Source organism: Beta vulgaris, chromosome 8 (genome assembly GCF_026745355.1).
Source record: "Beta vulgaris subsp. vulgaris cultivar EL10 chromosome 8, EL10.2, whole genome shotgun sequence".
Classification (NCBI taxonomy): domain Eukaryota; kingdom Viridiplantae; phylum Streptophyta; class Magnoliopsida; order Caryophyllales; family Amaranthaceae; genus Beta; species Beta vulgaris.
This window is the reverse complement of record NC_079209.1, coordinates 42,943,142-42,955,691: the sequence shown is the minus strand read 5'-3', so window position 1 is coordinate 42,955,691 and position 12,550 is coordinate 42,943,142. Positions and strand designations below refer to the sequence as shown.

Here is a 12,550-nt window from a genome sequence, read left to right as displayed (position 1 = left end):
AGTACTTGGGTTTTCAGATATATAAACCCCGAGTCCCGCGGGGGCTTCTGTCGGTTCCTCTCTCTTTCTCTTCTTTTCCTTCTTCTCCTCGGGTGCTCTGGCTCGGAAGCTATTGACATAACATTCTCGGGCTGTTTGCTGGTCCCATAAATCTTCCGACATGCCCATCATCGGTTTCGTATTGGAGCAGCAGCTGGTATGCCGAGATGGCAGCCTTTATCTTGTTCATGGTGGGCCTGCGCATGATAGCATTGTAGGGTAGCGGGGTATCAACAACTAGGAATCTACTGGTAGACTCCTTCCCTTTCCTCTTTCCCCCAGTCTTACAGCCAGCTTTATATAACCGAGAGGGTAGACCGACCCGCCTCCGAAACCGATCAACGGTTGGTTGGTAGGGATCACATCCTTCTCGGTGTACTTTAGTTTGAGCAGACAGTCAAGTGTGATGATGTCGGCTGAGGATCCACTGTCAACAAGGATTCTCTTCACCCGAGAGTTTGATATTTTCATTTCTATGACCAAGGGGTCATCATGGGGGGTGTATAAGTGCCGGTCAGGCTCCCCGAATGTCATTACCGGGCATCCGGTCTTTACAGATTCCACATCCAGCACCCGATGCGCCATTGCTTGAAGATGGGCCTTCCGAGCGCGGCCAGATGATCCTCCCGAGGCGTGGCCCCTGGCTATGACACCAACATACCCGTCGGTGTTGTCACTATCGTTTCTTGCTTCTTTCTCCTTCCCCTCTCCCTGGGGGTGTTTGATGTATCTATTCAACTTTCCTTGATCAGCCAAGTGGTCCAAGGCCTTCTTTAACTCCCAACAGTCTTTCGTGGTATGACCACACTCCCGATGGTATTCACACCATAATCTCTGATCCCGCCTATCTGTGGAAGTTCTGATAGGTGGGGGAATGGGTAATACCGACTTGTGTTTGAGATCCAAGTAGATCTCCCGCCTGCATCTGTTAAAATGTGGGTCATTCCCGTTATCTACTACTCTCGGGAGCAATTGTTGATGATTCCTCATGCTTTTGTTTGGTTCCCGGTACGGGAGCTCTTCCTTCTTTTTCTTAGCTTTTTCCCCGACAGGCTTACAAATGTCTGAGGCTTGAATGAACTTTTGAGCGCAACTCATGGCCTCGGTGAAAGTGGTAACTTCGTTCTCGGCGAGGGACCATCTGAACTTTCCCGGCCAGAGTCCTGACATTAAGGCGGTGAAGGCAACCCCGTCCTGAAGATCCGAAATCTTCAGTGACTCCTCATTGAATCGCCTGATATAATCGGCAAGGCTCTCGTGTTCTTGTTGCTTGATGGACATCAAGTGGATCTGGTTTTCTTGTGCCTACGTCCAGCAATGAAGTGTTGGTGAAACAATGCTCTAGAACCGAGAAGTTGGTTATATGATGCCATGTGACAAGCCCGAGAACCAACTGAGCGCCAACCCTTTGAGGGTTGTCGGGAAGTAGCGGGACCAGGTGGCCTCACATCCTGTCTGCACACTCATCTGAGCCTTATATGCCGCCATATGATCCTCGGGATCGCTACTGCCCGAGTACTGCTCAATGGTGGGGACCTTAACCTTTCCCGGGTTAGGTACCTCCATGATCTCCCGACTGAAGGGGGTCATGAAGTTGAGGACTCCCCGATTGATCAAGGTGTTGGCCTTGTTCCGAGGGGGCCCTGAATCCGCTTCGTCCTCCTGTCTCGTCCGCTTGGACCCGACAGGAGACTTCTCCCGTTCCCTCCTCGGGGTCTGAGAGTGAGCCTGCTCCTCTCGGTGCGTCCTTTCCCTTTCTTCTCTCTTCTTATTTAAGAGGTTGCGAGCGTCCTGCTCCGCTCTGCGCCTCCGTTCTCTTCTATGATGCGCCTGGCATCCGAGTTCTGTGTCCTCTGAGAGGGAGTCTGTCGGGATCTCTCTCCTACAACTCGCTGCTCGCTCCGGTTAGGAACGTGAGTTTGAGGTTATCCCTGCCACGAGGCTCTGCCCGGGTCATCTCTCGGGGCTCCCTTGATTGGCTGGGGGATCCCGGCTATGAGCTCCCGCAAACTCCTCTGCATGTTATCGTTCAACTGTCGGGCAATCCGTCAATGTCCGCCATCGTGACGGCATTGGGTCATCACGGGGAGCAGAATGCTCGTCGTTACGGGGGGTCGACCCCTCGTCGTCTATGGCCAGGGATTCGACCAAGACATTGGGTTGGTGAGACTGGAGAGGTGTGGGTTGACGAGACAGTGAGCCTCGGGTGGTTTTCCTTCGGGGTGCCATGTTGCTCTCGGTACGTGACTTTGAGATGTAGTATCCCCACAGACGGCGCCAAACTGTTTCTGCCTAGAAACTAGTCAAAAGAGTAATATGTTTAAGGTGAGAGTCAAATCCCGAGTTAGGTTAGAATCCCGAGTCTCGTAGTCTCCAATCCTGCAAAACAAGGAAAAATGGCCCGGGGGTGTTTCCGGGAAAGCCCCTCCGACGCTCAAGTCAGTTGAGATTGAGGTAGAGAGAGAAAGTAATCCAGTCTAGAGAGAGATGCTCTGGTTTTGTTAGGTGAGAATTGAATACCTGTTCATTGATGGGACTGTTGGTATTTATAATTGTTGGGATTTCCCAGACAGGAAACCCTTTTTGGGAGCCTCCAATACCTAGGGAGCCACCCTCTTTTTAAGGTAATTGGCTTTTTGTTACCTAAAAGCTGGTGAATCTTCCTTGATATAGGAGGCCTAGGCTTTGGGTGAAGTGCCTTTTGATATTTTATTGGGCCAGACCAGGGGCCCAAACAATGACCTTTGTTTAAAATATGTTCTGCCTGGTGGAGACCACGTCTACCCCAAGAGACATTCTGATCTCCAGAAAGTATGCGAAATTGTTGGCATTTGTTATCCCTGAAAACTTTTGAGAGTAGTAGCTATGGACTTTCTTGCATACGTGTGATGGTTTTCATTAGCAACGCTGTGTTAAAAATTCCTATGTTGCAAATTCCAAGGCCGCCCAACCCTTTGGAAGTTGTAGACTGCCTTTATCACACCAATGTATACCTCTATTGGTCGAATTTCCCCAAAACAATTGGCCAATCATTCCTTCTATTTTGTGGGTGATAGACAATGGGATACGGAAAACCGATAAATAGTGAATAATGGAGGCTACCAAAATTGAGTTGATCATGATAAGCTTTATGGATTGCGATAAATTCCGCTGCTGCAATTGCGCAATTCGTTGTGATATATTATCCAGTAGTGGAGTAAAATGTTTCACCCTACTCTCTTGTATATCGATCGGAATTTCCAGATACGTACCCATGTTGTCTTGCACCGTCATGCGAAGTAGCGTCTTATAGTGCTCAGAAGGGATATTCGGGCTAAAATCGACAAAGGGCTTTTGTAAGTTGAGGAGTTGACTAGAAACGCTACAGAACTGGTTTACCAGTGAAGTCAATGAATTGCAATTAGTTGCTGACGCTTTGAAGAAAAATATGGCGTCATCGGCAAAGAATAGGTGGGTGAGAGAAGGACCTTGCCGTCGAATTTGGATACCTTACTTGAAGAAGTTGAATATTTGCCGCTAAAGTTGTCATTCTAGAAAGTATATCCATCCAGAATAGAAATAAGTAGGGTGATAAAGGGTCTCCTTGGCGAAGGCCGCAAGTGGGAGTAAATGGTTTTGTTACTTTTCCATAAATGATAGCGCTGTAAGACACTGTTGATATACATTGTTTAATTAACCCGATCCAGTAATCCAGAAATCCATATGCTTTCATTATTTTCAGAATAAACAACCAACTAACACGATCGTAATTGCCTTGTTCATATTAATTTTAATAGCCACTAGATGACGAGTTTCGGAGCATTGTTTGTTGATAACATGCATCATCTCATGAGACATCAAGATATTATCATTCATATGTCGTCCCGGAATAAAAGCATTTTGGTAATCATCAATAACATCGGGGAGGAGGGGCTTCATTCTGTTGACCATACATTTGAAAGCACACTTGTAAATAACATTACATAAGCTGATAGGTCGTAAGTGGTTTACCTCTTCAGGAGCATTTAGAAATAAGTATCAAAAGAGTACGGTTCCATTCCTTTAGCATAAAACTAGTGGAGAAGAACTGTTGAATAACTTTTGTTATAGATTCCCCAAGCAACGTCCAGTGACGCTCGAAAAACTCGGCCGGAAAATCGTCCATACCCGGAGACTTGTTATTTGCTAACTCAAAGAAGGTATCCTATATATCATCTGATATGAATGGAGCAAGAAGAGAATGTCTCTCAGCTTCGGATAAGCTTGGTAGGTGGAGTTCTCGAAGGACCAAATCAATGCTTTCTACATGAGCAAAGGAATTTATATCACGGTTGTCACGTGGTGAGCATATTTGAGTAAAATGGTGGTAAATCATCCTGGCAATCTCATGTTGATCGTCTATCCAGTTGCCATCACTATTTTTAAGCATGTAGATGTGACTTTGATCTTTTCATTGCCGTACTCTCTGAAACATGAACTTTGAAGGTAGGTCACCTAGTCGTGTAATTTGGTCCCTAATTCATTATTTCCAATAAAGAACCCCTAAAGTCGCTTCTTCGGTGAGATTATTTTTTGAATGCATATAACTACAGCCTTGTGTGTAGTGTGTGAACATTATTTCCTTGGGTTTGAAGATTTTTAAAAATAGCATTCCAATTCACCCCACAAAACATTCTTCGATCAAGACACCAATGCTTCATTTGTTCTCTAGTCATAAAAAGTCTCTTTGAGAGCACGTACATAGGAGAGCCTGGAATGTAGGCTTGCCAAACTTCCCGAATAATGTTACCAATGGCTGGGTCGTTAAGGCACCACGTCTCTATTTGATACGGTCATTTCGAATCAACATTAGGTGGAGTTATTTGCAGAATAAGATAAAATAGGTAAACCTGATGAGAAAAAATGAGCATAAACCAACTTCTTTTACCTTCGTTTTGAATCATATGTTCTGTAAAAATAAATTATAAGTATGAAATACATGTTTATTTTTTGCATTAATGTTAACGCTTTTTACGATTACGAATATCAGTATTAATCGCATGCATCGCGTGCATACGAGACTAGTAATAATTATTACAATAACAATAATAGCATTAGTAATACTAGTAATCATAATAAGTATGATAATAATAACAATAATAATAAGTTTATAAATATAAGCATGATTTGAACTTATCTGATCTGAACTTATTTTTTCTGACCTAATCTGAAATAAGCAAAAATAAGGTGAATTGAACATTGCCTTAGTAACCAACCGTTTGAGTCCCTTTGATTAGGGTGAAAATTCAATATAAGGGTTGGATTTAGTCCTAATCCAATCCGGGATCGAATAAAATTTGGATTTTAATTTTCCAATCCAAATCCAAACCAATTAGAGTTTGAGTCCTAACCAATCCAATCTGAATTTTCAGACACTAGATTGGATCCGATACGAATTATCCAATTTTTAAAAACTCTTTTTTTTATGTAATAGATTTGGTGCGAGCATCAATATTAAATGTTCGATAATAAAAGTAATTCATACGATAATAATAACTAGTAATTCATTACAAACTCATGTATTCATTAAAAAAAACAGCATAACATCATGTTTAACTACACATCAGGTTCATGAAGCAGGTTACGATTTTAACTTTTGTTCAAATTAGTTGCTGGAATTGGAAAACCTTTAAAACTTGATCAAGCTACACAAACCAAAGAAAGATTGATATATGCTAGAATTCTAGTTGAATCAAAGAATGAATCAAGAATTACTTGATTTCATTGAATTTGAGAATTGAAAAAGGTATTCTAATGCATCAAAAGGTTGTTTATGAGTGGAGACCTGTCCAATGTCAGCAATGTAAGGGTATTAGGCATGCTACTAAAGATTGTAAGAAGAAGCAATAACTTGTAACACAAAAATGGGTACCAAAAAAGAAAGTTGTTGTCATAGACGAGGAGGGATTTCAAAGGGCAAAAGGGGTGACTGTTACTGCCCAAGCAAAATCTCAGATAGTGGCCACTGAAAACACTTTTGTAGTTTTGGATGATTTATGGGATACAGATCACAAGGAAGTGGAAGAAGAGATTGAGGAGATCACACACAAGGAATTGGGTGTTGATGATCAGGAGTTAGGGGTACATGGTGAGGAGGGGGAGCCTCCTACCATGGATGGATAACCTTGTTTGTTGGAATATAAGGAGGCTAAACAACAACAAGAAGCAGGGAGAGGTGAGAAAATTTATCAACTCTCACAATATTAGGTTGTTTAGTTTCCTTGAGACTAAGGTTAAAGCTCATGCCCTTGGTGAGTTTTTACCTAAATCTTTATCCTGGTTGGTGTATGACAACTAATAATCCTTGGCATGGGAAAGGTAGAATAATAGTTGGGTGGCATCCTAATGCAATGCATGTAGATATTGTGTTTTGTCCAAGTCAAATAATCCATACCATGATTGAGGTGGTTGATGGAGGGAAGAAGTTTATGTGTACCTTCATTTATGGTCTGAACACTAGGAATGAAAGAGAAGCTTTGTAGACTGATTTAATGAAGCTTGATGCTGATGATAAACCTTGGATCATCTTGGGTGACTTCAATGCAATAATGAATGCAGAAGACAGAATAGGCCATCCAGTTAGACAAAGAAAGATGGTGGATATGCAGGAATGTATGAATTGGTGCAAGCTTATGGAATTAAAGACCTTAGGGCAGTACTACACCTGGAATAACAAGCTGGAAGGTTATGACAGAGTATTTTGCAGACTTGATATAGCCTTTGGAAATAATGCTTGGTTTGATAACTGGCCAAACACCGAGGTCATTACTCTACCTGAGGCCTGAGGGGGAGTTTGACCATTGCCCCTTACTCATTAAATCCTTCCAGGATAATGTGAAGAAAAAACCTTTTAGGTTTTTCAATATTTGGTGATTATATTTGCATAGATCAAGTAATTTTAATGGGTAGATTAAATTATAAATTTACAGAATTTAGGGGATTTTAATTGATGCATTTAAAAAATAGCATTTAAAAAATATCTCGATTAAAGCGGCAATTAAAAATAGCATTAAAAATTTACCAAACTTGGCAATGATCGTGGAATTGATTAGGCATGATTTGTTGAGATTTGCACGACAACTGTATGGTGAGTTCAATGCTCACACTACAAAAAAAACTCGTTTTAGCGACGGACAGAATCCGTCGCTAAATAATCAAAATCCGTTGCTAAATTGAATTAGCGACGGATTCTGTCCGTCCCTAAAACCTTCGTCGCTAAATCAATTTAGCGACGGAACTTTGTATTCCGTCCCTAAATTAGGGACGGAAATTTAGGGACGGAATTTAAATCCGTCCCTAAATTAGGGACGGAAAATAAAAATCCGTAGCTAAATTTAGGGACGGAAATAAAAATCCGTAGCTAAATTTAGCTACGGATTTGTAATTTCCGTCCCTAAATTTAGCTACGGAAATGAAAATCCGTAGCTAAATTTAACTACGGATTTTCATTTCCGTCCCTAAATTTAGGGACGGAAATTACAAATCCGTCCCTAAAATGAAATTAAAAAAAAATGTTGTGGTGATTTTACTCTTAATCACCAATTTCTAGCGACGGATTTAACTGTTATCCGTCCCTACTCGTAATCGAACTGGATGCGCTCTTCTCCGGAATCGAACTCGTAACCTCAAAGTCATAAGCTAAAGGTCCAACCAATTACTCTGCATACGAACTTGTTAATATGTATCGGTAAAATCTGTTTATATGTACTGGAAGAATTAGCGACGGATTCTAAAATCCGTAGCTAAATTAGGGACGGATTTGACAATCTGTCGCTAATTCAGGGACGGATTTCAAAATCCGTCGCTAAATTTAGGGACGGATTCCAGAATCCGTCGCTAATTTTTCAAAATCAAATTGTTTTGTGAAAGTTCGTAGAAAGTCCCTAAAATTTGCTAAAGTTAGCGACGGAAATGAAAAACCGTAGCTAATTTAGCTACGGATTTTCATTTCCGTAGCTAAATTAGCTACGGTTTTTCATTTCCGTAGCTAAATTAGCTACGGATTTTCATTTCCGTAGCTAAATTTTCCCATTAAAGGCAATTGTTTTCCCTAAGGTTTAAGGAGCTAATTGTTTAGGGACGGATTGTAAAATCCGTCCCTAACTTAGGGACGGATTTATGGATCCGTCCCTAAATTAGGGACGGATTTTACAATCCATCCCTAAATTTAGGGACGGATTTTAGGATCCGTCGCTAGTTAGGGACGGCTTTATGTATCCGTCCCTAATTAGAAACGGATCCTACAATCCGTCCCTAATTTAGGGACGGATTTTAATCCGTCCCTAACTTTCCGTTGCTATACGAGCTTTTTTTTGTAGTGTCATAGCAACCATGTTGCCACTTGTCCAAGAAATAGGTTGTGCTGACATGGCAGAAAATTCAATTGCACTTGACACGTGGACGGAAGAGATGTGTACATTACACGTAGGCAAATTTTTCTAGGTTTATATATATATATATATATATATATACATATATATACATACATATACATATATATATACATATATATATATATATATATATACATGTATATGTATATATATATATATATATACACACACACACACACACATATATATATATATATATATATATATATACACACACATATATATATATATACACACACATATATATATATACACACACACACACACACACACACATATATATATATATATATATATATATTATATATATATATATATATATATATATATACACACATATATATATACATATATATATATAGATAAGGAGTTTACTCGTTAAATCTCTCTTACATACTTTAAGTTTCTATTGCTTTTGAAGTTCTTAATTCCGCAGTTAAAGTGAAAGATTTCTAATAGGAACTCCTACAATTCACCTTACCCCACTCTTGTAGTGTTCCCCTAGAGTAACAGAATGAAACATCGAATTATGGGGTTTTGCTTTGGGGATATAAGGTTGAGGGAGATTAAAAAAGAGGAAATGTAAAACAAGAGGAGGAAAGGTTGGGAGGGAAACATAGGTTAACACCTGCTTCAACTCCATTTTTGACTAGATTTAATAAACTGACTCGATAAAATAAGTCGGATTATCACAACTGGCTTTATTAGGCAAAAAGTTTCACTTTATGGTCCCTACTCACAAAAAAGGTGTCTGATTTGTCCAAATCTGGCAAAAGACCCTTAAAACTTATTAGTTATAGATTATAAGGGATATATAACTTTCACATAAGAGTAGTTTTTGGTTAGATATCATTTTCTCTATTTCTAATCAATTCTCTAATATCTTCATTTCATATGTTCGTAAGCTTTAATTACATAAGTTAATTAGATCCAACTTATAGTGATGCAAAATTCAGCGTTTTGCTTCTTCATTGTTAATCCCTATATTTTTTATTTTTAATCTTTCTCACTTGGAATTGACACTATACTTAGAGAATCTTTTTAATTTTTCTAAATTTATAAGAAAAACATAGCCATGTGGGGTCTTGTTTGATTTGCTTCAATTAGTATTTTATTATTATTTAATCGTTATAATATTTACTAATATATAATAAAATATATTTAAGTTCAAAGAGGTGTATTGGAGACGCGCACAAAAAAAATAAAAATGATAAAAAAAAGAGGGAATATAAATTAAAAATTGCTAAGAATATTCACAAAAGTCATTGTATTAAAATATATATTAGGAAAAATTGACAATAGAGGTCTGAACTTTGGGCGATAATTTTTAAAAAGTTTGAACTATTGATTAACCTGTGTAGGTCCCAACTTTATGGGGTCTTAACTTTTAGCGGGCCTCGGTGACTTAAAACTAACGACTTTTTTTTTAAATCTCACCTAGTTCCTACTTCCCTCCCTCAATTAACCCTTCTGGTGTGACCAAAGTTTTACAAGTTATAACCTATTAAGCCAGTTTCAAGTCACTACGGCTCGCTAAAAGTTAATACCCCCTAAAGTTGGGACCTACACAGGTTAATCAATAGTTCAGACCTTTTTAAAATTATCACCCAAAGTTGAGACCTCTATCGTCAATTTTTCCTATATATTATTAGCCAATGTCAAAAAAATTTATATGCTTCTATATTCTTATTAGTACAAGTTCTAAAATTAAATATTAATACTTCATAGCCTTATAATAATTATTGCACAATCTGTCCCTTTCTCTCTTTTTCACTTCGTGTTTTCGGAAAAGTTTGTTGTATTCCAAAGAAAATATCTTAAATAGTTATTTTTGGAAATTTTGAAGAATTATTTTGTATATTTAGAAGAGTTATAAATTTTTTAATTTTTTGTAATTAATTTTATCTTTACTTGTTGTTGTAGGCATCCATAGAGAAGCTATATCAAACATTAGCTACCCAAAGTGAGAAATTTAAAATCTTAAGTAAGAAAATTGAAAATTTTCAAACTCTAGGTACCCAAAAGAGAAAATCTTCCTTTCAAGAATCTATGCGAAGCTTTTATTGAATTTATTTTCAAAACTAATTTTAGAGATCTCCTCTAGAGGATGCTCTATTTGTTAAGAGGAAGGGGAAAAGATTAGAGAAAGGGTAACAAGGAGTAGGGGTGTGCACCGGTCCAAAATCGTACCGGAATCCGAATTTTTGTGGACCATGACTGAAATTTTTTTGGTCCGGTCCGAACCGGACTATTTGGACATGAATTTGTATTTATATTTAGAAAAAAAACTTTTTTTGCTTCTTTAAATATATTAATAAACTCGATAGATTAAAAACTAATAATACTAAAAGATATAATCTTAAAGGCAATAAAAATAAGGTTTTAACTTTCTAACTTTTCTAGTTTTAAACTTTTTTTTTAACCTTCAAACCTTTTTTTTTTAAAAAAAAAAATTGATCCATTCCAGTTCGAACTGAAAAATTCCGGTTTGAACCGGATCGAAAACCCGGAATCCTAAGTTTTCATGGATCGAATACCGGATCGAAATTTTCTGGTCGGGTCCATTCTGGTCGTAGTCCAAAACTGCACACCCTAATAAGGAGAATGGAAAGGTTTACCCTTCGATTTTCAAAGTTGTTTGTTGAGATATTATCAAAGGGAAACCCAATATCCCCACCACCACAACTTTTCCCCTAAAACCACCACATACATGCACTATAAAATTCAATCTCCTTAGCCTTCCCCTTCTCCCGCCCTTCCGCATCGCTGCCGCTCTTTCCATCCTCCTGCCCCCTTCCCCTTTCCTTCAACGGTTACTCGTCTCATTTCTCTCTTAGATATAGTGCTTTTCAGAGAGAGAGATGTTTTCGGTGGGTGGTGGTGGTTTTAGTGTGGATGGTCGTTGTTATTCCATGGATGATGGTTGTTTTTCGTTAGAGGGGTAGGCTTTCTTGTGGCAAAGTTATGGTCCCAGGTGGTGCCATATGGTGGTTCGGGGTGGGATGGGTTGTTTCGGGTGGTGCCATGCATGGTGGTTTCAGTGGATTGGGTTTTGGTTGATGAAGCGGTGATTTCGGGTTGGATGGAGTTGTTTCAGGTGGTGTTATGGTGGTTTCGGGTGGGTACTATGGTGGTTTCAGGTGGTGGGTGTGGTGGTTTCGAGTTGATGGTAGTGATTTTAGGTGGTGGAGTGGTGGTTTTGGGTGGAGGAGTTGTGGGTGGTGTTTGAGTGGCAAAGTGTTAATGGTCATGGTGACCATGGAGTTAGAGGAGAGGAGTTTGTGGGTAAGTAAGGGATAAAGAGAGTGATTGAATGGTCCAAACAAACATCAAGTAAGAGAATCAGTTTAGTTGATTACTTTTATATTTCTTTTAATCCTCCAACCAAATATTACCTTAACACTTTAGGTCTTATTCTTTTGGAATAAATTAAACTGAAATAAATCATACTTAACTAAATTAAACTTAAGTGAACTTAATGGAGATGGAGTAAAGTAAACTGGAAGTATAGAATTACAAGTGATACATTGACCGAAATTTGATAAAGTTAAGTCTAAGAAAACAGTACCTCTCAATAGTCATGTTGTAACTTGTAATTAGCATGTGTACTTGGTTGTTGGTTCCTTTAAAAAAAGCTAGTTGTAGTAGTTAGAAGAAGCATGGCATGTTGTAGAAGTTGGTTCTCTTTTCATCTTTTTATCTTGCAACTATATTGATACGTTAGTTAAAGTACTTACATAAAATTGACTTACTTAACAAAGTAGAACACAGAAAGTGTGAAATGTCACGATTTTCTCTTTCTAATTTTTAGATGTTTAGGTTATGGTGTCTTCCCTTGAAATAAAGTGATCTAATTTGAATTATTAAATTTTGTTTGCTTAATTCTCAAAAAAAAAAAAAAAAAAAAATTGTTTGCTCAAATATCTAAACTCTAGTGAACTTATTAAACTTCGTTTATATTCATTTAAACTTGCTTGAGTCTATTTTTTTTCAAGTCTATATATATTCTCTAGTTTAGATTAAACTTTAGCCAAGATAACTAAATTAATCACATGTTTTTCATGGAACATGCATAACCAACCTATGATCCAACAACTAAT

The 12,550-nt window shown here is 38.4% G+C and overlaps 1 protein-coding gene across 1 annotated transcript; it reads right to left on the bottom strand.

Moving 5' to 3' along the window:
- Window positions 1-276: 276 nt before the first annotated feature.
- LOC130589921 (uncharacterized) lies at window positions 277-1,320 on the bottom strand. The gene has a single exon (XM_057391557.1). The coding sequence runs from the start codon at window positions 1,318-1,320 to the stop codon at window positions 277-279; it is 1,044 nt and encodes a 347-aa protein (XP_057247540.1).
- Between the last annotated feature and the right edge of the window lie 11,230 nt (window positions 1,321-12,550).

Excerpts from the sequence above, each read along its gene's own strand:
- LOC130589921 (XM_057391557.1), bottom strand. The coding sequence starts at position 1,320 with ATGTCCATCAAGCAACAAGAACACGAGAGCCTTGCCGATTATATCAGG.